Here is a 22,140-nt window from a genome sequence, read left to right on the forward strand (position 1 = left end):
AAGCCTATTCAGGAAAACACCAGCAGATACATGGGAAATCATTGGAAACATGACTGAAAGAAGCATTGGATGACCAGATGTGAAGAAAGAGAAAAAGGCTGGAGTACTAGAAGTTGATGCACTGACAGCATTGAATGCCAAAATCGATGCTCTTACTCACCAGATGGAGATTATCCAGACAGCTCCAACCAATCAATTGCAGGCTCAGCAGCCCGAGGAACAACAAGTATTTGAGATTGATGCAGCTAACTTCATAGGAAATCAAGGGAGACAGCCGTATAATCCGTACAATAATACTGAAAAGAATCCAAAGGATGTTAATGATATTCTGGCAGTTACTCGATCGCAAGCAGATACTGCAGAGAAGAATACCGAGGATGAGGAAGCAAGTGAGCTAATCAAGGACAAAGGGCTAGAGGAAGAACCAAAGCGGATAGAATCGACGCCTACGGGCAAGAAAGGTAAGTCTTCTAACCCAAATATTAATGAGAATATTGATTTGAGTAAACTTCCCTTCCCAGAGAGCAAAGCAACTGCAATTGGAAATTTTTTGAGATTTTCAAAAAGCGTCACATTAATATTCTGTTTGCAGATGCTTTTGGCTCAAATTCCCAGTTATGCAAAAATTTTGAAAGAGATTTTGTCTAAAAAAAGAAAATTGGTGGATTTTGAAACCGTGAAGTTGTCGGAAGAGTGTTCTGCTATTTTACAAAATAAACTCCCCCCGAAACTTAAGGATCCCGACAGCTTTTCAATTCCATGCACTATTGAAAAATCATTTTTTAAAGGCTTTGTGTGATTTAGGTGCAAGTATAAATCTTATGCCTTATTCGTGTTTTGAAAAGCTAGAAATTGGTGAAGTTAAGCCAACCACTATCTCCTTGCAATTAGCTGACAGATCTATAAAATATCCAAGGGGGATTTTTGAAGATGTTTTGGTTAAGGTTGATAAGTTTATATTTCCAGTGGATTTTGTTGTGCTTGATATGGAAGAGGATCGTGAGATACCTCTTATTTTAGGTAGACCACTTTTAGCCACTAGAAAGGCCTTAATTGATGTGCATAAGGGAGAGTTAGTTTTGCGCATCAATGATGAAAGTGTCATTTTCAATGTTTTTCAGGGCCTTCTTTATCCTGCGGATAATTCTGATTGTTTCAGAATTGATGTTACTGATGAATTGGTTGAGTGTTCTCTGCAGGAACAGTTGTCCGTGGATCCATTAGAAATATCTTTGGCACGAACAATGGATGAGGAGCATGTTAGCGAGGAAGTTCATGAAGTGGCACGAGATCTGAATTGGAGTCTTCCCTTTGAAAAATTCATCAATACCAAGATGGGGGAGCTTGGCCATATTCCAAAACCATTGAAGCCATCCACCGAGGAGCCCCTCACTCTTGAACTTAAACCACTCTCTTCGCATTTAAAATATTTATATTTATTATAGATAGATAAACTGCCAGTAATCTGTTCATCTTCTTTGACAGGTTGTGAGGAGGAAAAATTGTTGAGGGTGATTAGAGAGCATATAAGAGCCATAGGATGGAGCTTGGATGACATCAAGGAGATTAGTCCAACCATGTGTATGCACAAAATACTGATGGAGGCAGAGCACAAGACATCTACTCAACCACAGAGGCGACTCAACCCAGCTATGCAAGAGGTAGTGAAAAAAGAGGTGATAAAACTCCTTGATGCAGGTATTATCTATCCTATATCTTACAGTGAATGGGTGAGTCCAATTCAAGTAGTTCCTAAAAAGAGAGGGATGACTGTTATTGAGAATGAAAATAATGAATTGATTCCTACTAGAACTGTTACGGGGTGGCGAGTTTGTATTGACTATAGGAAATTGAATGATGACACTCATAAGGATCACTTTCCCCTTCCCTTTATTGATCAGATGGTTGAGAGACTTGCTGGGCATGCGTTTTACTATTTTTTAGACGGTTATTCTTGTTATATGCAAATTCCTATGGCACATGAGGACCAACACTAAACCACTTTTACTTGTCCTTATAATACTTTTGCGTATAAACGGATGTCGTTCGGTCTTTGTAATGCCCCTGCCACTTTTCAGAGGTGCATGATGATAATCTTTCATGATATGGTTGAAAAATTTATTGAAGTGTTTATGGATGATTTTTCTATGGTTGGTTCATCCTTTGATGCATGTTTATTTAATTTGAAAAAAAAGTTTTGCAAAGATGGGAAGAGAGTAACCTTGTGTTAAATTGGGAGAAATGCCACTTCATGGTGAGAGAAGGCATTGTGTTAGGACATAAGGTGTTCGAGGTAGGTTTGGAGGTGGACTGGGCAAAATTAGAAGTAATTGAAAAACTTCCACCTCCCACGAATTTGATAGGAATTAGAAGTTTTCTTGGGCATGCAGGTTTTTATAAGAGATTTATTAAATATTTTTCTTCTATTGCTAAACCACTTACTAATTTGTTGATAAAAGATGTGCCTTTTAATTTTTCTGCTGAGTGCTTACAGGATTTTCAGATTTTAAAGCAGAAATTGACAACTGCATCAGTGATAGTAGCACCTGACTGGAATCTGTCATTTTAGTTGATGTGTGATGCCAGTGACACTGCGTTGGGAGCCGTGCTTGTACAAAAAAGGGACAAAGTACTTCATGTGATCTACTATGCCAGTATCACCCTGTTAGCTGCCCAACTGAATTATGCCACCACCGAAAAAGTGTTGGAAAACGGTGATCAGATCAATCAGAATTGATACCCGGTGCAGCGGAAGTTTAAAATTTTATATGGAACGATTCCATATCATGGGTATCAAAACTTTACGATTAAATTGTGCGTTAAATAACAATTAAATTTTTACCTTGAATCTCGAAACGAGATTATGGACACCAACAAATTACTCTGCTCTTGTTGTATATCCCAGGAACTGATGGACGAACAATTCTTCAATCAGGTCCACGAACAGAAGTTTAATCCCTCTGATAGATTGCACTAGAAAATCTATCAGAAGTTTCTACGAAGAGAATTAACGAATTTGATCCGTTAAACCAGACTGCAAATTCAAAATTCACAGGCTGGAATTTTTCGAGCAGAGAGGGAGGGGGCGGCGGCCACTATAGGAAAAACTAGGGTTTTCGAAATTATTTTGTGACCTCTGTTGTGTAATTTCTGTAGTGCAATAACTTATTTATAATGTGGGCTGCTAACAGCTTAGGGCCCATTAGTCATAAGTTCAAGTATGACAAGCAAAACCCGCATGTTCAAAAATTAATATAAAATTCATCGTGACTCAGATTGATAAACCAATTTCACCAATGTGCACAGAAACCATTTCTGCATCTTTTAAAGTCAAGATAAATTTTCTGAATCCGAATTCAGTGGTTTCCAAAAATGTCCATCACTATGTCATTTTAGGAAATTTTACTCCCTCTACTCTTAAATAAGAAGTCCCACTTCTTTATTCATTAAATTTAACTCTTTAAATTTAATTATCTCAACGGGGATTAAAAATCCATTACTTGTGTGACCCTCAATGGTTCAGGGATACAGCTAGCCGTGGGCTCACAACTTCTTGTGACTCGGAACAACAATTTCCGACTTGCCCATCGAATCATGGTAAGAGCGCCTAGCAACATCGCCCCATGATTCCCTAGGTATCACTGATAGTGCCTGCAAGAACCAATAGATTTTGGTTAGCGTACAGTACGGTCCCTTCAACCAAATATCCCGATCGAATCAACAACCATTGGTAAATCGAGAGTCGTTCGAGATTCGATAACTATGCAATGCATCTTGAAGATCAAATAGTGACATCGCATGTGCTACTAAGAAACCATTTCTTAAAACACATCATGTACTCTGGCCAGAGATTCGTCACACTAATATCTCCTCAGATTGCATAGGATATCCACACTAGCAAGTATGTGGTGAATCCTTGACAACAAAGCATCGACTCCTATATGTGTCGTAACTGTACCCAATCCCGACACCTGATGACCCCAATAGAGTCGGTAAACGAGTCAAAGTACAGTACTAGCATATAGAGTCTCAATGATGTTTCAAGTAGTAAGGACTAATGGTGTACAACCAAAACCGCGGACTTTATCAACTCGATAAGTGATAACCACTTGAAAAGTCCGGATAGGGTAGTTCGATCATTCATCGTATGAATATCCATTTGCATGCTTTGAACATCTCTATGTTCCATACCAATGAAACGTGGTACTCGGCATCGCAAATGCTAGTCTCAATCTCGAGCGATCCTTATCCTTATTAACGGACGGCTCAATCGACTAGGAACTGTTTAGAATATACAGTGACAATAAGATGTGTTTCATGATAGCCATCCCCATGTGCCACCACATCTTACATACACTATAGTATATTCAAGGTCTTCATCTAAACATCTTATAGTATGTCACAACATAATAATATGATAAAAGATAAAGTAGACGCCATTATAAAAGTGTAAATTATATTAAACAAAAGATTGTTTGTACATAGAGTCATCAAAGCCCTTAGCCACAAGTTGGCTCACCGGGCACCCACTCTTTCAATCTCCCACTTGCCCTAAAGCCAACTAGTCATACTACGCAGTCCCATTGCTTCGCGATGTTTGTCAAATAATGGTCCTGGCAAGGGCTTAGTAAGTGGATCAGCGATATTGTCTGCAGAGGCCACTCTCTCGACAGTGATGTCTCCTCTTTCCATGATCTCCCGGATGATGTGGTATTTCCTCAGTACGTGTTTGGATCTTTGATGAGACCTTGGTTCCTTTGCCTGAGCAACGGCACCCGTGTTGTCACAGTACACCGGGACTGGACCAACAACTTCAGGAATAACGCCCAACTCTTGGACGAAATTCCTCATCCAAACGGCCTCTTTAGCACCAGCTGATGCCGCAATGTATTCTGCCTCAGTGGTGGAATCCGCTGTGGTGTCCTTCTTGGAGCTCTTCCAAGAGACAACACCGCCATTGAGCATGAACACAAATCCAGAGGTTGACTTCGAGTCATCCACGTCACTTTGGAAGTAGAGTCGGTATAGCCTTCCAATTTCAATTCTCTTCCTCCATATACCATGAACATATTCTTAGTCCTTCGTAAGTACTTAAGAATGTCCTTCACGGCTTTCCAATGCATTTGACTGGGATTGGCTTGATATCTGCTCGTGACACTCAGAGCAAATGCTACATCCGGTCTGGTAGATATCATCCCATACATGATACTACCTATGGCTGACGCATATGGTACATGTGTCATTTTCTCTATCTCTTCATCAGTTTTGGAACACATGGACTTGGATAGAGAAACTCCATGACACATAGGTAGATGTCCTCTCTTGGACCCATCCATTGAAAACCTTTTCAATATGGTTTCGATGTAAGTTGATTGAGTGAGTCCTATCATTCTCTTAGATCTATCTCTATAGATCTGTATCCCTAGAATATAGGATGCCTCACCTAAATCCTTCATCGAGAATCTACCTGATAACCATATCTTTGTTGACTGCAACATCCCTACGTCATTCCCAATGAGTAGGATGTCATCAACATAAAGTACTAAGAATGTCACAGCATCCTTAACTACTTTCTTGTACACGCACGGTTCCTCCGGGTTCTTGATGAAACCAAAATCCTTTATTGTTTCATCAAATTTCTGGTTCCAACTTCTTGATGCTTGTTTGAGACCATAGATCGATCTCTGAAGCTTGCATACCTTATGCTCGCTTCCCATGGATGTGTATCCCTCAGGCTGCGTCATATAGATCTCTTCCTTAATGTTTCCATTAAGAAATGCAGTATTCACATCCATTTGTCATATCTCATAGTCATACCAAGCAGCTATGGCAATAAGGATTCTTATGGACTTGAACATTGCAACTGGTGAAAAGGTTTCATCATAGTCAACTCATTGTCTTTGAGTATAACCTTTCGCCACCAATCGTGCCTTGTAGGTCAATACCTTACCATCAGGTCCAAGATTTCTCTTGTAGATCCATTTACACCCTATTGGAATAATTTCATCGGGAGGATCTACTAAAGACCAAACTTGGTTTGTATGCATCGAATCTATTTTCGACTGCATAGCTTCAAGCCATAAATTTGAATCCGCATCAGAAATTGCTTCCTTGAAGTTTCTTGGATCACATCCAACGTCGGGTTCATCTTGATCCCCTTCAAGAAGAAGACCATATCGAATAGGAGGTCTAGAAGTCCTCTCGGATCTTCTAGGTATAGGCGTGTCCATTAATGGTTCCTGAGGTGTAGGATCATTATTTTGTATCTTGGTTTCTTCTCGAATTTCTTTGAGTTCCATCATCTCGCCTTTCTTATCCAATAAGAACTCCTTCTCCAAGAAGGTGGCATTCCTTGAAACAAACACTTGTGTTTCAGCAGGATGATAAAAATAATATCCGATTGAATTCTTCGGATACCCTACAAAATAACATAAGGTGGATCGACTATCCAACTTATCTCCCACTGTCTGCTTCACGTAAGCAGGACATCCCCAAATCCTCAAGTACGAATACTTAGGAGCTTTGCCATTTCATAACTCGTATGGTGTTTTATCCACTGCTTTGGTGTGGACGTTGTTCAACAACAATACCGCCGTTTCAAGCGCGTAGCCCCAAAACGAAGGTGGAAGCTCAGTGAAGCTCATCATGGATCGAACCATGTCCAAAAAAGTTCGATTACGACGCTCCGATACACCATTCAGCTGAGGTGTCATAGGAGGAGTCCACTGAGAGAGAATCCCATTATCTTTCAGATAGTCCAAAAACTCGGTACTTAAGTATTCTCCACCTCGATCCGATCGAAGTGCTTTAATACTTTTGCCTAGTTTGTTTTCTACTTCAGCCTTGAATTCTTTGAACTTTTCAAATGCTTCAGACTTATATTTCATTAAATATAAATACCCATACCTTGAATAATCATCAGTAAAGGTAATGAAGTAGGTGTGGCCAAATTGAGTACCAATTCTAAATGGACCACAAACATCTGTATGGATCAAATCCAACAGATTTTGACTATGCTCAGGTTTCCCCTTGAATGGAGATTTAGTCATTTTTCCTTTCAGGCAGGATTCACAAGTAGGTAGAGAGTTAATATCAGACATATCAAACATGCCCTCTCCCACTAGCTTGTTCATCCTCCTTGAGAAAATATGACCTAGCCTAGCATGCCAAAGATTTTCCGGGTTTTGACTATCTTTTTCCTTTTATTTGTTGTTACCGGTTTATCGACATAATTCATTGAAACGTCTTTTAATTTTAAGCTATATAGATCGTTTTCAAGTTGTCCATTTCCAATCAAACATTCATTCTTGTAAATATTGCAAATTCCATTTACAAAATTGCAAGAAAAACCATCTCTATCAAATATAGAAATAGATATAATGTTTTTGACCAAATCCGGAACATATAAAACATCTCTAAAAAATAACTTAAAATTGTTCTGCAAAATTAAATAAATGTCTCCTATAGCTTTGGCTTCGACTCTAGAACCATTCCCGAGCCTTAGCTGGGTCTTACCCATCCTTAGCTTACGAATTCTTGTCATCATTTGCAACTCATTGCAAATGTGAGATCTATATCTGGTATCCAATACCCAAGAAGTAGTTTTAAGTAAAACATTTATTTCAATGTAAAACATACCCTTTGCAGTTCTCAACTGCTCGAGGTATTCCTTGCATTTACATTTCCAATGACCGGGTTTCTTGCAGTAATTGCAAACTTGTTTAGACTTGTCGAATTTTGCATGTAACATTTGGCCTTGAGATCATGGTCCAACCATTTTTCTAGTTCGGCCAACCTTTCGGCAGTTACATCAGCCGAGGCTGTTTTTGGAGAAGCCTTTTCTAACACTTAGAAAATCTTTTCTGAACTCAGGACAATCTTAACTTATGGAACCATCCTGTATTGATTGCGCCAGAAAGTTTGTTTTGTTCGAGAATTGAAACATGTGGATTACGAATTCATTGTAATGAAATACTGAAATGAAACAGACAATAATCGATGATTTGTTTAATAATTTACTAAGACATAAAATATGGCGAATTTTATTTTATGAATCACACTCCCACTATTTTGACGATTTCACTACCCTCTAGTGAAAACGAGAAACTGTTTTTCTTAGTGGGAACATGGAGTCCAATTGATAAACTATGGTCCCGAATAATATCAGCCAACCATAATTTTCAAAAGGTAGAGCCCAATTGCTTCCAAAGCAACCTCCACGTTTTTACCTCATGTCCAATAAGGGCCCAATAATATGACGCCGTTTATTGTGACATGTCAAGATGACCCATCAATATTAAGTTGTGATGGACGGTCTCCATGTGGATCCCCCAATAATATGAGCCGATCCCATGGGAGTTCCACCCAACTTACAACATGTGTCAATCCAATGTACATCTTTCCGACGAACGGGCCCCCCCCAATAATATGAGCCGGACCGTATCCGCGGGTAGCATCTCATACATTGATCGTTGATGGAAGGTAGGAACATTTAAACAATATTTAAATTTCCTTTATTTATCTTGATATCAATTTTAAATCATATTTAAAATGAGGGATTTTAATTTTGAAAATTTGTCTCATCATTTAAAATTTGTATGCTTGCGGGATTCATACAATTTAGTCTAAAACATGCATACAACGATAATATCATATATTATATTTTAGGATGATCGATTCCATTACTAATCGACCCGTGGTTTCCAATCACGAGTCTAAGTCCAATCCTAGGTAATATGCAGGTATGCAATGCAATCCTATTACATTGAGCTTCCAATTTACATTTCTTCAGTCTTCATTGTCTGCTGGGCCCACCATTTCTTCAAATCTTCATCTCCCACTAAGTCTAATGTATTTACAATAAATAACTATGACAAGTAGGGGATACATTTTAAGGGGTGGGAACGGGCCATAAACCAGGCCCACTTTTATTACATATGACAATTCATATTGGGCCATAAACCAGGCCCATTAATAAATCCAACAACAATAAAAACAAATGTAAATTCCCTAACATACACCTACAAAATTGGTCATGTCAATCGATCATCCTTATCCAATAATATTTAATTCAAAATTAATTTATTGGATAACATGCAATGGCAATTAAATTAAAAAGGATAAAATCATATTCCATATATAAAATCTTATTTTACATACAAAATCATATTTTATCTTTTTATCAAATAAAATCATATTTTACATATAAAATCCAATTTTATACATAAAATCATATTTTACTCAATATTTCCATAAGATCATATCTTATATCAATTGTACCAAAAATAATTAATTTCATAAAATCTGATTTAACGGATAAAATTTATAAATTTTCCAAAAATTCAAATTTATCCAAAAATCAATTTTAAAATTTTCGGACTCGAACAATTCGATCCGACGCCTCGTGGACCAATCAAAAACAATTTTCGATCGGACCAAAAATAGAATTTTAACATATTAAAATTTTAATTAAAAAATTAAAAATAAATTTTCCCGGGCCGCCCGGGACGATCCCGGGCAGCCCGCGCCCCAAAAGGGGCTCGGGCCGGGCAGCCCGTCGCTGCCCTGCGCAGCGCCCAGCGTTGCCCAGGGAAGCGATCCAATCGCTGCCCGTGTTTTGCCCGTCGAAAAATTTAATTTTAAAATTTGTTTTGTTTCAAAAACCGAGGCTTAAAATTTTTTTTTTTTGTACAATTGATTAATTTAATCGCTTGATCTGAGCAACCTGGCTCTGATACCACTCTTGGAAAACGGTGATCAGATCAATCAGAATTGATACCCGGTGCAGCGGACGTTTAAAATTTTATATGGAACGATTCCATATCATGGGTATCAAAACTTTACGATTAAATTGTGCGTGTAAAAATTAAATAACAATTAAATTTTTACCTTGAATCTCGAAACGAGATTATGGACACCAACAAATTACTCTGCTCTTGTTGTATATCCCAGGAACTGATGGACGAACAATTTTTCAATCAGGTCCACGAACAGAAGTTTTATCCCTCTGATAGATTGCACTAGAAAATCTATCAGAAGTTTCTACGAAGAGAATTAACGAATTTGATCCGTTAAACCAGACTGCAAATTCAAAATTCACAGGCTGGAATTTTTCGAGCAGAGAGGGAGGGGGCGGCGGCCACTATAGGAAAAACTAGGGTTTTCGAAATTATTTTGTGACCTCTGTTGTGTAATTTCTGTAGTGCAATAACTTATTTATAATGTGGGCTGCTAACAGCTTAGGGCCCATTAGTCATAAGTTCAAGTCTGACAAGCAAAGCCCGCATGTTCAGAAATTAATATAAAATTCATCGTGACTCAGATTGATAAACCAATTTCACCAATGTGCACAGAAACCATTTTTGCATCTTTTAAAGTCAAGATAAATTTTCTGAATCCGAATTCAGTGGTTTCCAAAAATGTCCATCACTATGTCATTTTAGGAAATCTTACTCCCTCTACTCTTAAATAAGAAGTCCCACTTCTTTATTCATTAAATTTAACTCTTTAAATTTAATTATCTCAACAGGGATTAAAAATCCATTATTTGTGTGACCCTCAATGGTTCAGGGATACAGCTAGCCGTGGGCTCACAACTCCTTGTGACTCGGAACAACAATTTTCGACTTGCCCATCGAATCATGGCAAGAGCGCCTAGCAACATCGCCCCATGATTCCCTAGGTATCACTGATAGTGCCTGCAAGAACCAATAGATTTTGGTTAGCGTACAGTACGGTCCCTTCAACCAAATATCCCGATCGAATCAATAACCATTGGTAAATCGAGAGTCGTTCGAGATTCGATAACTATGCAATGCATCTTGAAGATCAAATAGTGACATCGCATGTGCTACTAAGAAACCATTTCTTAAAACACATCATGTACTCTGGCCAGAGATTCGTCACACTAATATCTCCTCAGATTGCATAGGATATCCACACTAGCAAGTATGTGGTGAATCCTTGACAACAAAGCATCGACTCCTATATGTGTTGTAACTGTACCCAATCCCGACACCTGATGACCCCAATAGAGTCGGTAAACGAGTCAAAGTACAATACTAGCATATAGAGTCTCAATGATGTTTCAAGTAGTAAGGACTAATGGTGTACAACCAAAACCGCGGACTTTATCCACTCGATAAGTGATAACCACTTGGAAAGTCCGGAAAGGGTAGTTCGATCATTCATCGTATGAATATCCATTTGCATGCTTTGAACATCTCTATGTTCCATACCAATGAAACGTGGTACTCGGCATCGCAAATGCTAGTCTCAATCTCGAGTGATCCTTATCCTTATTAACGGACGGCTCAATCGACTAGGAACTGTTTAGAATATACAGTGACTATAAGATGTGTTTCATGATAGCCATCCCCATGTGCCACCACATCTTACATACACTATAGTATATTCAAGGTCTTCATCTAAACATCTTATAGTATGTCACAACATAATAATATGATAAAAGATAAAGTAGACGCCATTATAAAAGTGTAAATTATATTAAACAAAAGATTGTTTGTACATAGAGTCATCAAAGCCCTTAGCCACAAGTTGGCTCACCGGGCACCCACTCTTTCAAAAAGAACTTCTTGCAGTAGTGTTTGCCTTGGACAAATTCAGGTCATATTTGGTGGGAAGCAAAGTCATCGTTCACACAGATAATTCGACGCTAAAGTATTTGATGAGCAAGAATGATGTTAAACCCAGGTTAATTCGTTGGGTTTTATTATTGCAAGAATTTGACTTGAAAATTATTGACAGGAAGAGCTTAGAGACTCAAGTAGCGGATCACCTTTCCTGTCTGGAGAATCACGGAATTGAAACGGAAGTAATTCATGATGATTTCCCAGACGAGCAGCTGTTTGAGGTAACGAATTTACCATGGTATGCAGACATCGTTAATTACCTCTCAAGTAAGTTTCTTCCCTCGTATTTAACTTATCAACAGAAAAAGAAATTTTTCTCTGAGTTAAAATATTTTTTGTGGGAAGATCCTTTTCTGTTTAAGATCCATGCAGATGGTATTATTCGTAGGTGTATTCCAGCGGAAGAGGTAAATTCTATACTCTCACATTGTCACACAGGTCCGACTGGAGGTCACTTCGGCGTGGGTCGTACCGCTGCTAAAGTATTACAGTCGGGATTTTATTGGCTTTCGTGTTTAAGGATGCATATGCCTATGTGATTGCTTGTGATGCTTGTCAAAAAGTTGGTAATATTTCTAGGAGACATGAGATGCCCTTAAATAATATTCTTGTATTTGAGTTTTTAGAGGTATGGGATATTGATTTCATGGGACCGTTTCCTGCTTTTGAAGGAAATAAATACATGTTGGTTGTGGTCGATTATGTGTCTAAGTGGGTTGAAGCACTTGAATGTAGGACAAATGACTCTAGGGTGGTTGTGAAATTTTTGAAAAAAATTATCTTTGCTAGATATGGTACACCTAGAGCCATAATTAGTGATGGAGAAACCCACTTTTTTAATAATCAATTTGACTCACTTTTGACTAAATATGAGGTCACTCACAAGGTGGCAACACCTTATCATCCCCAAACTAGTGGGAAAGCTGATATTTCAAATAGGGAGTTGAAAAGAATTTTAGAAAAAACAGTGAATTCAAACAGGAAGGAGTGGTCAAATAAATTGGATGACGCGCTATGGGCTTATCGCACTGCTTTTGAAACACCTATAGGAACTTCTACTTTTAGGTTGTTATATGGTAAAACATGTCATCTTCCTGTTGAACTTGAGCATAAAGCATTATGGGCTACTAAATTTCTGAATTTTGATGTGCAGGCTACAGACGAAGAGCGTTTGTTGCAATTGAATGAACTTGAGGAGCTTAGGTTGGATGCCTATGAGAATGCCAGGATTTACAAAGAAAAAACCAAGAAATGACATGATCAACGCATCGTCTCACGTGAGTTCGAGGTAGGCCAAACTGTTTTATTATATAACTCACGTTTGAAGCTCATGCCAGGAAATCTACGTTCAAGATGGTCAGGACCGTTCACTATCAAGCAAGTGATGTCATATGGTACTGTGGAAATTTATAGTCCCGCCACAGGAGCATTCAAATTTAACGGGCAAAGGATAAAAGTTTATTGAGGTGGTATCGTGGATCAAACACAGACCACTGTCAACTTGCATGACCTGTCAAATTAAAAGGGAGGTATAGTCGGGCTATAGACTATAAATGTAGCGCTGACTGGGAGGCAACCCAGTGTTCTTTTCCCTATTTTATTTTTTTTGGGTTATTTTTATTGATTTTAAGTTAGTTTGTGAATTTTTTTATATTTTTTTGGATTTTTTTTTTAAAAAAATTTTCTCGTTCGAGCGGAACCTATATGCGCTCGAGCGAACAGGTCTCTGATTTTGTGTTCTTTGGGGATAAAGGATCTCACTCGAGCGGAAGATATATGCACTTGAGCGAGCATCCATCTGTTTTGAAACTTTTTGGAAAATTTCTCTCGCTCGAGCGGCCACTATGTGCGCTCGAGCGAGAGGTGCTCTGACCCCGAGAAAATTTTGGGCTCGCTCGAGCGAGAGTATTTTAATCGCGATATATTGGGACCCCTTCTCTCCTGCTCCCTCACTTCTATTCTTCCCCCTTTCAACCCTAAACCCCCAAATCTCAAAGTTTCTCTCACAAAATTGCAGGCTAGATCTCTTGGAGCATTCGACCACCATCATCTACCCTCATCGCCATTGATTACCAGCATCCGCACCGTACCGTTCATCTCCACCGCTTGGCCTCCTTGTATTCCGGCTCACATCATTGAAAATCTATCGGCTAAATGAAGCAACACCATGCCAGCCATCCATCTGTTTCTATCACTCCAGCAGACGCTCCTCTTCTAACTCTCCACCACGCCGGCCATCCACCAACACAACTGCTATTCCATCCCTATTTCTGTCACTCCTCGGCAATCCGAGGCCGGTCCATCTGTTCCCGCTTTTCACTTATCACTTCTCACATTCATGGGAACTAAACGTGAAAGATTGGATGGTGCTTCTACTTCCCAAAGAACTCCGGCCTCTTCATCTTCGTCGGGCATCGCCAGACGATTTGTCAACGCCGCGGCCAAAGACATGTATGACCGGGCTAAACTCAATCGCACTCCTATTCCTAAGAGGGGTGTGGAATTAACTCATCGGGATAGTGGCGTAGCAATAGAAATTGACAATCGGAATTGGAATTTTTTTGTCAACATCCTAAGGCGGCAGTCTTTAGTGCGAGAATTTTATGCTAATGCCGTCGAGCAAGAGGACGGTAAAGCGAATGTACGGGGAAAACTTGATTCTTTTGATGAAAATGCATTGAATGCCTTACTTCAAACTCTTGCTGTTGATGATGTGTTGTATCAGAGTTTGAAAGTCGACCTTGATTATAATGAAATTTTGGAACAATTGTGTTTTGATGGGGCGACATGGAATGATCCGAACACTTGTCTTCATTTTTCGGAAAGATTTTTGTTGGTTGAGGCGTCAACTTGGTTCGCGTTTACTGCAAATTGTTTGATTCCTATTTATCATAAGAGCAGTGTGAACATGGAGAGCGCCATTCTTCTGTATGCCTTGAGTTTGGGGTTGCCGATCAATGTCGGCTGGATTATTCACAGTGAGATTCGGCGCTCCATCTACGCATCCTCCTTGGGCCTTTTCTTTCCCAGCATCATATCCGAGCTATGTATTCAAGCTGGTGTCCAAGTTCAAGCATACAAAGAGTGGCAGCAGCCGAGACAACCCGTTGATGCGGCATTGGTTCAGAAGAAGAAGGAGAAGAGGAGGAAAGACTTTCCTCAGGGAGGAAGAGCGAGTACTAGTACCGCTCCTGCGCCCCCACCACCACAGCCCCATCGTAGGCCATTTCCTGAGGCCATCCATGAACTTACTGCTTTTTCTCATGTCCAAAATGAGTTTTTGACTGCTGCCACCGCAAACTTTCAAGCCATGGATGCTCTAATCCGTGGAATTACCACTCATTTGGGGCTCGCCACCTCCTCTATTCCTGCTGTTGTTCCGTATCCGCCTCCATTCCAATTCCAGTATGCTGCTCTAGCCCCCTCCTTTCAAGTGCCACCCTTCCAGTTCGAGTATGCTGATCAAGTGGGTCGTGCACCCCAACCACCGCCTGAGCATGAGGAGGATCCTGACGCTCCTGCACAGCATTAGACCAGGGGAGTACAGTTTTTGTTTTGATTTTTGTTTCATTGCCTTTGTTCGTTCTCATTTTGTTGGTTATGTATGTGTTTGTGTCTTTGAGGCATTGAGGGCAATGCTTTAGATAAGTATGGGGGGTGTTGTTTAGATGTGATTGTTTTGTTCATCATTGTGTTTGCATTCATTCGGTTTCGTTCTTTGTATATAGTTCGTATTCATGCATGTCATTCTGTTGTTGTGTTGTGTGAATAAGTAGAATGATGAATGTTGGCCGATGATGATTGAATTGAGAAAAAAAATTGTTTTTGATAAATGTTGCTTTTGATTGAACATGAGAAACTGTTGGTTGAATCATGAATCCTTTTAAGCACGCATGATAGACTAGTGTAGTGTAGCGATGTAATTGACGAAGTTCGTGTTTGCTTGACCATTGCATGGAAATATGTGTTTGTTGATCATGATAGTGTCTTTGGAATCTTGATGATTGTCTGACATTGCATTAATGATCTTGGGCGTACCTTTAAAATTTTTTTGAAAAGTTTTGGTTGAAACATAAGTTAACTCCATCCGGGTTAGAGTAAGGGGTTGAAATCCTAATTCCTTGTTCTTAACTAAGTATGCGGATTCCATGTGGTTAAAATTTTGAATATTTTAAAATAACAATTCCATTCGAGTTTGGAAAATGATTGAGATTCTAATCATTCTTCCATAGCTAAGTTTGCGGGTTAAATGAGATTGTTGCTCCATCCGGGCTATATACGAGAGGATTGAAATTTTAATCCTATCACAGTTATAGCTAAGTTTGCGGGTAATTATAGGGGCATAAGAAAACCGGGTGCAAAATTCGGAGGTACGTAATTAATCTCAAGTAAGTGCATGTTTTTGTTTGGGATTGTTGGGATGAAAAAGTGCTAGATTGTGACACTTGCATTGAATTGTCATAGATCGCTAAGTATTCTTAGGACATATTCTTTTGAAGTTGCACGAAAGTGGAATAACATGGCACACACGAACGTTTACGTTAAACCGGCGGTGTATTGTGGAAAATCAGAAGTAGTTGTTTTTAGTTGATTGAAGTGGAACTCATCTGAGGATATTTTGTACATGATTCATTCTTACTTATGTTATTGCATTTTGTTTGTTGTATGTCTTGCTCGAAGGAAAGCAAAGCTTAAGTATGGGGGAGTTGATAACTATGTTTCATATGCTTATTTTTGTAATTGTTTTTCATGCATTCATATGTTTTTGTTGTTGTTTTATTTAGTTTTAGCATATTTCATGCATTTTTCTGCATAATACTCTTCCTGGTTCATTTTGTAGAAAAATTCAGGAAAATCAAGATTTTGGACATTTTACACTCGCTCAAGCGGATGGTTATATCCGCTCGAGCGAGGCCGAGGAGAGAGAAAAAATCCAGAAGTATACTCGATCTAGCGCATTTGGTGCTCGCTCGAGCGAGATAAGAAAGATAGCCAAGACAGAGATGTTCTCGCTCGAGCACACCTTGTGCTCGCTCGAGCGAGAAAGACGAGAGAAGAAATTTCCGGAGCAGAGTCACTCTCGCTCGAGCGTACCTTGTGCTCGCTCGAGCGAGCCACGCGTACAGACTTTTTAAAATTGGAAACTATTGCTCGGGAAGGATATTATCTTTTGGGGATCTTGGACACTTATAAACCGGCTCATTCATTAGAATGAATGGTTACACAACACTATTGAAGGCAAGAGGCGGCCGATCATCATCTTCCTTTCTACCTTTATTTTTTTCTTTTATTTTTGGTTCTCAGTTGATGTTTTGGATTGAAAACTCTCGTTTATGAATCATTTTAAGCTTTGAGTAGTTTTTCTCTTTCGATCAAGGCCACGTGATTGAGCCAGAAAAATTTATGTAGAAAACTTGGATGTTTATTTGGGATTTTTCATATTTGATTTGATTTTATTTATTGTCGTATTTATATTTGTATTGGGCCAATTATTTGCTTGCATGTTAATCGATTCCAAGTCGACAGAGGAGGTATTGATTTCGATCATTTTGATAATCAACATATTGTAAAACCAACTAGAAATAAAATTCGGTTTCAGTGTGCGGTTTGGGTGTAAACTGAATTTTCACCATTCGTCATGCATTCAAATTTTATTAGAATTACGAAAGATTAATCCGTCAATATTTGAATAGGTTTGACTGTTCTAGAAATAAACCTTTGAAAAATTTAGGAGAATTCGCGTAATATAAGATTAAATCTTAGTCTTGAATCGACTACTTGTTACATAATTTGTCTGGTACCTACGTGTGTCCTTGATCGAGATTTTCCATATTAAATTTAATCCAAAATTTCTGCTGCGTTTTTATTAAGTTTAATTTTATGTGCAATTTAAGTTTTTAGTTTAAAATATGAATACTCATCATTCTTATTGATTAGTCTAGATTAAGTATAAATGATTATATTCTGGTAGTCATATTTATACAGTCCCTGTAAGTTTGACATCTGATCTTTATTTACTATCTATAACTTGACCAGGAACCAAGGCTCGAGTACAACTCTAAGTGGTAAGGTCGGCCCATGAGAGTAGGTGGTAGAGGCGAGACAAATTGATTAAGTAAGTGCGATCCGTGGGAGAGGATCTGGAGGCTAAGGTGCTAAGAAGTATGCCGAGGGCTTACACTGTGATGGTGCGTGAATTAGTTGGAGTTGGAGTTGTCTCAATTATAGCCAATGTAGTGACCCTGTTTTACGTAATTAAAATGGTTAAACAAGTTTAAAATGGTAAAATATGTTTAAAATTGTCATTGCTTTAGCTAGCCAAGTGATTAAATTGTTTAAAAATAAGAAAATAAATATTGGACCCTCAGAAGAGTTCGGACAGTACGAAGTGCAGTTTGGAAGCAGGTTCGGAAGTAGAGGGTGGGATCGAAGCATCCGAACCCAGATCATAATGTCAGATCAGAGTTAGGCCATGCAATTAATGAGGTGTCAAGAGTACACAAAATGTGGGAGATCAGAACATGTGAAGTGAGGATCAGGGCTTTCGAACTTAAGATCGGAGCTTTCGAAGACAATTGTCCAGAGACGTGGCATACATGAAGGTTCGGACCTTTCGAACCAAGGATTGGAGCTTCCGATTGACGCCTGTAAATAGGCCATGAATTCTCACAATTCATTGTGAGTTTTGGGTGAAACTTGTATGTTAATACTTAATTTGAGTATTTCTAGCCATATTATCGAAGGTCAGGAACTATCGAGGTGCCACTGAGCTTGTAGCGGAGTTGTACTGGAGTTTTGGCCTTCGACATCAGCGGGTTGACGATGGACACATGTATAAAAAATCAATACCTCCCATGTCGACTTGGAATCGATTAACATGCAAGAAAATAACTGGCCAGATCATTCACAAGACAAATATAAATTCAATAATCAATGAAATAAAATCAAATCTGTAAATTCTCAAATAAACATCCAAGTTTTCTACATAAATTTTCTGGCCCAATCACGTGGCCTTGATCGATAAAAAACTACTACTCACTAATAAACATAATTAATAAAACAAAGTATAAAACCATAAACTAGAAAATACGAGAATAGAAGAAAAAACTGGAAGAATGTTCAAGAGCCGCCTTCAGTCTTGCGTCAAAAGTCCCCACAAAAGATAATAATACTCCTATTTATATGATCCAGATCCCTCATCAATTAAGTTCCTTTTCAACCTAGGATTTCACGGACAATCAGCATCCCGAACTCGCGCCCGCGTCTAGAAGAAGTCTCGTGTGTGCGTAAGCCTTCAAAACAGCTTCCTGGACCTCCTCTCGCGCGCACACGAGATAAAAACTCGCTCGCGCCCATCCTCAAAACATTGTTGCTGGAATTTTCTTGCGCGCTCGCGCGAGTCCTGAATCTCTCGTTGCTGGAAATTGTTGTGGCGCGCGTGCAAGATGGGAACTCGCCCATGCGCGAGACTTGAACTCCATATTTTTTTCTAAAAGCTCCATTAACTTGCAAAAATCAACCAGGAGAGTAGAATGCATACACAATAAATAAAATATAAATAAAACACATGAAGTAAAATAAATGCATGCAAAATAACCATAAAAATGACACAAAATAATGCATACACAATGAACTTATCAGTTACCTTTGATTATCCAATTAGATAATCCCGATTTTAAAGACATGCATTTCATTCTATTTCATATTTGGAATTTGTTGAAGTTATATCATGATTTGATATATTATTTGATATTGCATGTTTTTTGCTTTTACTAGGAATATTATTCTCACCGGATTTATCCGGTTGTTGTCTTTTTTTTGTATTGGCAACAGGTGGAGCAGGATCGAGTCAGAGACAACATGGCTAGATCGAGTTGTGTTTGATAGAAGTGAGGACTTGGTTTTAGAAGTTGAATTTGTTTCGAACTTGTTTTGTATTTTGATATGTAAAACTTAGAACCGATGCATGTTCTACTCTTTCGAATATTCGTACAACTTTAGACTTATCATGTAAAGCATTATGCAAGTTGTATGTGTTTATGCATGTTGTGATTGAGATTTTGGAGTTGTGGTTGAGGTTCCATTTTTTTGCTGCCTTATTATTATTTTTTTTTTGGTTTTTAGCAGGGCACAGACCCCGTGCCTAAATCCGTTTCAGAGTCCGTGTACCTTCGCATCTTGAGATGTTCTGATTTTGTTCATGCACGGACCCCTGACATGCATCCGTAAATGGGTCCATGTGATCAATTACTCGAGACAGTAAGTTTGGAATTTTGAGATTCTAGGCACAGACCCGAGCACGGAGGGTGCACGGAGTCCATGCATAAAAAAGAGATTTGAGATTTAGTGAATTTTTGTGCACGGACCTATGCACGGAGGTGTGCATGGGGTCCATGTACCCTGTAGTCTCCGATCCTTTGGCTACAGGTTAATGCACGAACCTGAACACGGAGGTGTGCATGGGGTCCGTGCATGCCTTTCTAAATTTTGTTTACTTAATCTCTTGACTCTCTGTTAGAGATTGATTGATTTAATCCTGATTAGATGATTAGACCAAGGTTCTCATATTAAGTGGTATCAGAGAGATAAAATCTTGGTTTGATTTAGAAGTGAGCGAGGTAGATCAAGTCTGCTTGATTTATTTTTTTCGCATTTGATTGAATTCTACATTGATCTGATTATTTGAATTACGTGTGAGCATGCTTTATTATTTTAGAATTATTTGAATTACATGATTGTGTATTTAAATTATAAAACATGAATTATTTGAGATATGAACTGTGTTTGGTTTCCAATTGAATCCGAGTTCTATTGAGGTGGTATGAGTATGCCGAACAGGGATTGGTGGTCACCGAGTAGTATTTTGAGATTGAGATATCTGTGTCCTAATCATTTGATCATCAGATATGCCTCCTCTACGAGTCTTGAAAAGGAACCAACCGGTTGTAACTCCTCCGAATGATCAGGGTAGTACCGGCACTGATCCGATGGATGTCACTTTGACACCGATGGAAACCTTGCTGAAGAGGTTTTAGTCTTTCAGACAGCCAACTCTGAAGGGTATCGAGAATGCAGTTGACTGTGAGAGTTGGTTGGAGGACATGGATCAGTTGTTTGATTCTATGGACTACACAGATGACCGCCGAATCAGGTTAGTTGTTCATCAGCTTTAAGGTGTTGCAAAGAGCTGGTGGATTACGACGAATAGAGCCCTAGATAATCGAGGTACGGTTATCAACTGGAATCTGTTTAAATCTGAATTTTATAAGCGGTTCTTCCCAGTGTCTTATAGAAAGGATAAAGGGACTGATTTTGCTACCTTGAGGCAAGGAAATCTGAACATCGAGGAGTATGTAGACAAGTTTGATAGCCTTTTGAGGTTTGTGCCACACATTGCCGATAACAAAGAAGCCAAAGCCGATCAGTTCATTAATGGCTTGAATCTCGATATCTTTGTGTTGGTGAATACTAGTAGGCCCGATAACTTTGCTGATGCTATGAATCAGGCCAAAGGAGCCGAAGAAGGTTTGATGAGACAACGTGGAGCTCAGTTTGTCCCTCAGCAGCCAAGAAAGTATCAGAATCAGCCGTCTCAGTTTCAGAATCAGCCACCGAGGTTTGAGGGGTAGAGGTGGCGGTAACAAAAAAGATCAGCTTCGACCGAAAGGGAAACAATTCAAGAAGTCAAGGAGCACTTTTTCTAGTTCCAGTGTCTCTAAGCAGTTTGGTTCAGGGCAGAGTTCTGGATCTTTAGGCATGTTTTGCAGCAAGTGTGGAGGTAGACACCCTAGTGATCAGTGTAGAGGAATCTTTGGGAGCTGTCATATCTGTCACCAGACCGGACACTTTGCCAGAGTTTGTCCTCGGCGTGGTTTTGAGCGATCACAGAGTGGGAGTTCTTCAAGACAGTCAGCCCAGCCTGAGAGGCAAAATTCTGCAGTTCACTCTTTTTAGCCACAACAGCAGAATTTTTAGGGAGGTAGCCAGAATGTGAATCAACCTCCTAGACAGCAGGCGAGAGTCTTTGCTCTCACTGAGGATCAGGTTCGGGCAGCACCTTATGATGCTATAGCAGGTAATTGTTCGATTTTTGGTTATCCTGCTCAAGTATTGATAGATACAGGTGCATCTCATTCAATTATATCTGAGAAATTTGTTTTGATACATGCTTTGCCTTCTGAGCCTTTGCCAGATGTAGTTGTTGTTACTTCACCTTTGGGTGGGGGAATTGTTTCTGTGAATGTGGTTCGAAAATGTGAATTTAGATTCGAAGGGAATATGATTGAATTGGATTTTATTATACTTGGGTTATCAGATTTTGATTGTATTATTGGTATAGATGCTTTAATCAAGTACAGGGCTACAGTTTATTGTTTTCAGAAAGTGGTCAGATTTAGACCGAAAATGGCAGATGAGTGAAAATTTTTCGGTAAGGGTTCTCGATTCAAGATTCCTTTGATATCTTTTTTGTAAATGACCCGTTTGTTAC

General features: G+C 39.1%; 1 protein-coding gene across 1 annotated transcript; it reads left to right on the plus strand.

Moving 5' to 3' along the window:
- The first annotated feature begins 2,572 nt into the window (after positions 1-2,572).
- LOC140890137 (uncharacterized) lies at positions 2,573-12,906 on the plus strand. The gene is made up of 5 exons (XM_073297894.1): positions 2,573-2,714; positions 11,742-11,889; positions 12,040-12,058; positions 12,172-12,618; positions 12,805-12,906. Exons 1-5 carry the CDS (start codon positions 2,573-2,575, stop codon positions 12,904-12,906), a joined length of 858 nt encoding a protein of 285 aa, XP_073153995.1.
- Positions 12,907-22,140: the final 9,234 nt, after the last annotated feature.

The sequence above is a fragment of the Henckelia pumila genome, chromosome 3 (assembly GCF_033568475.1).
Source record: "Henckelia pumila isolate YLH828 chromosome 3, ASM3356847v2, whole genome shotgun sequence".
In the NCBI taxonomy this organism is placed as follows: Eukaryota; Viridiplantae; Streptophyta; class Magnoliopsida; order Lamiales; family Gesneriaceae; genus Henckelia; species Henckelia pumila.

Coding starts and splice junctions, on each gene's coding strand:
- LOC140890137 (XM_073297894.1), top strand. CDS start 2,573: ATGTGTGATGCCAGTGACACTGCGTTGGGAGCCGTGCTTGTACAAAAA. Junction 2,715..11,741: donor CGAAAAAGTGTTGGAAAACG/GTGATCAGATCA, acceptor TATTATTGCAAG/AATTTGACTTGAAAATTATT. Junction 12,619..12,804: donor AAAGAATTTTAGAAAAAACA/GTGAATTCAAAC, acceptor TTTGATGTGCAG/GCTACAGACGAAGAGCGTTT.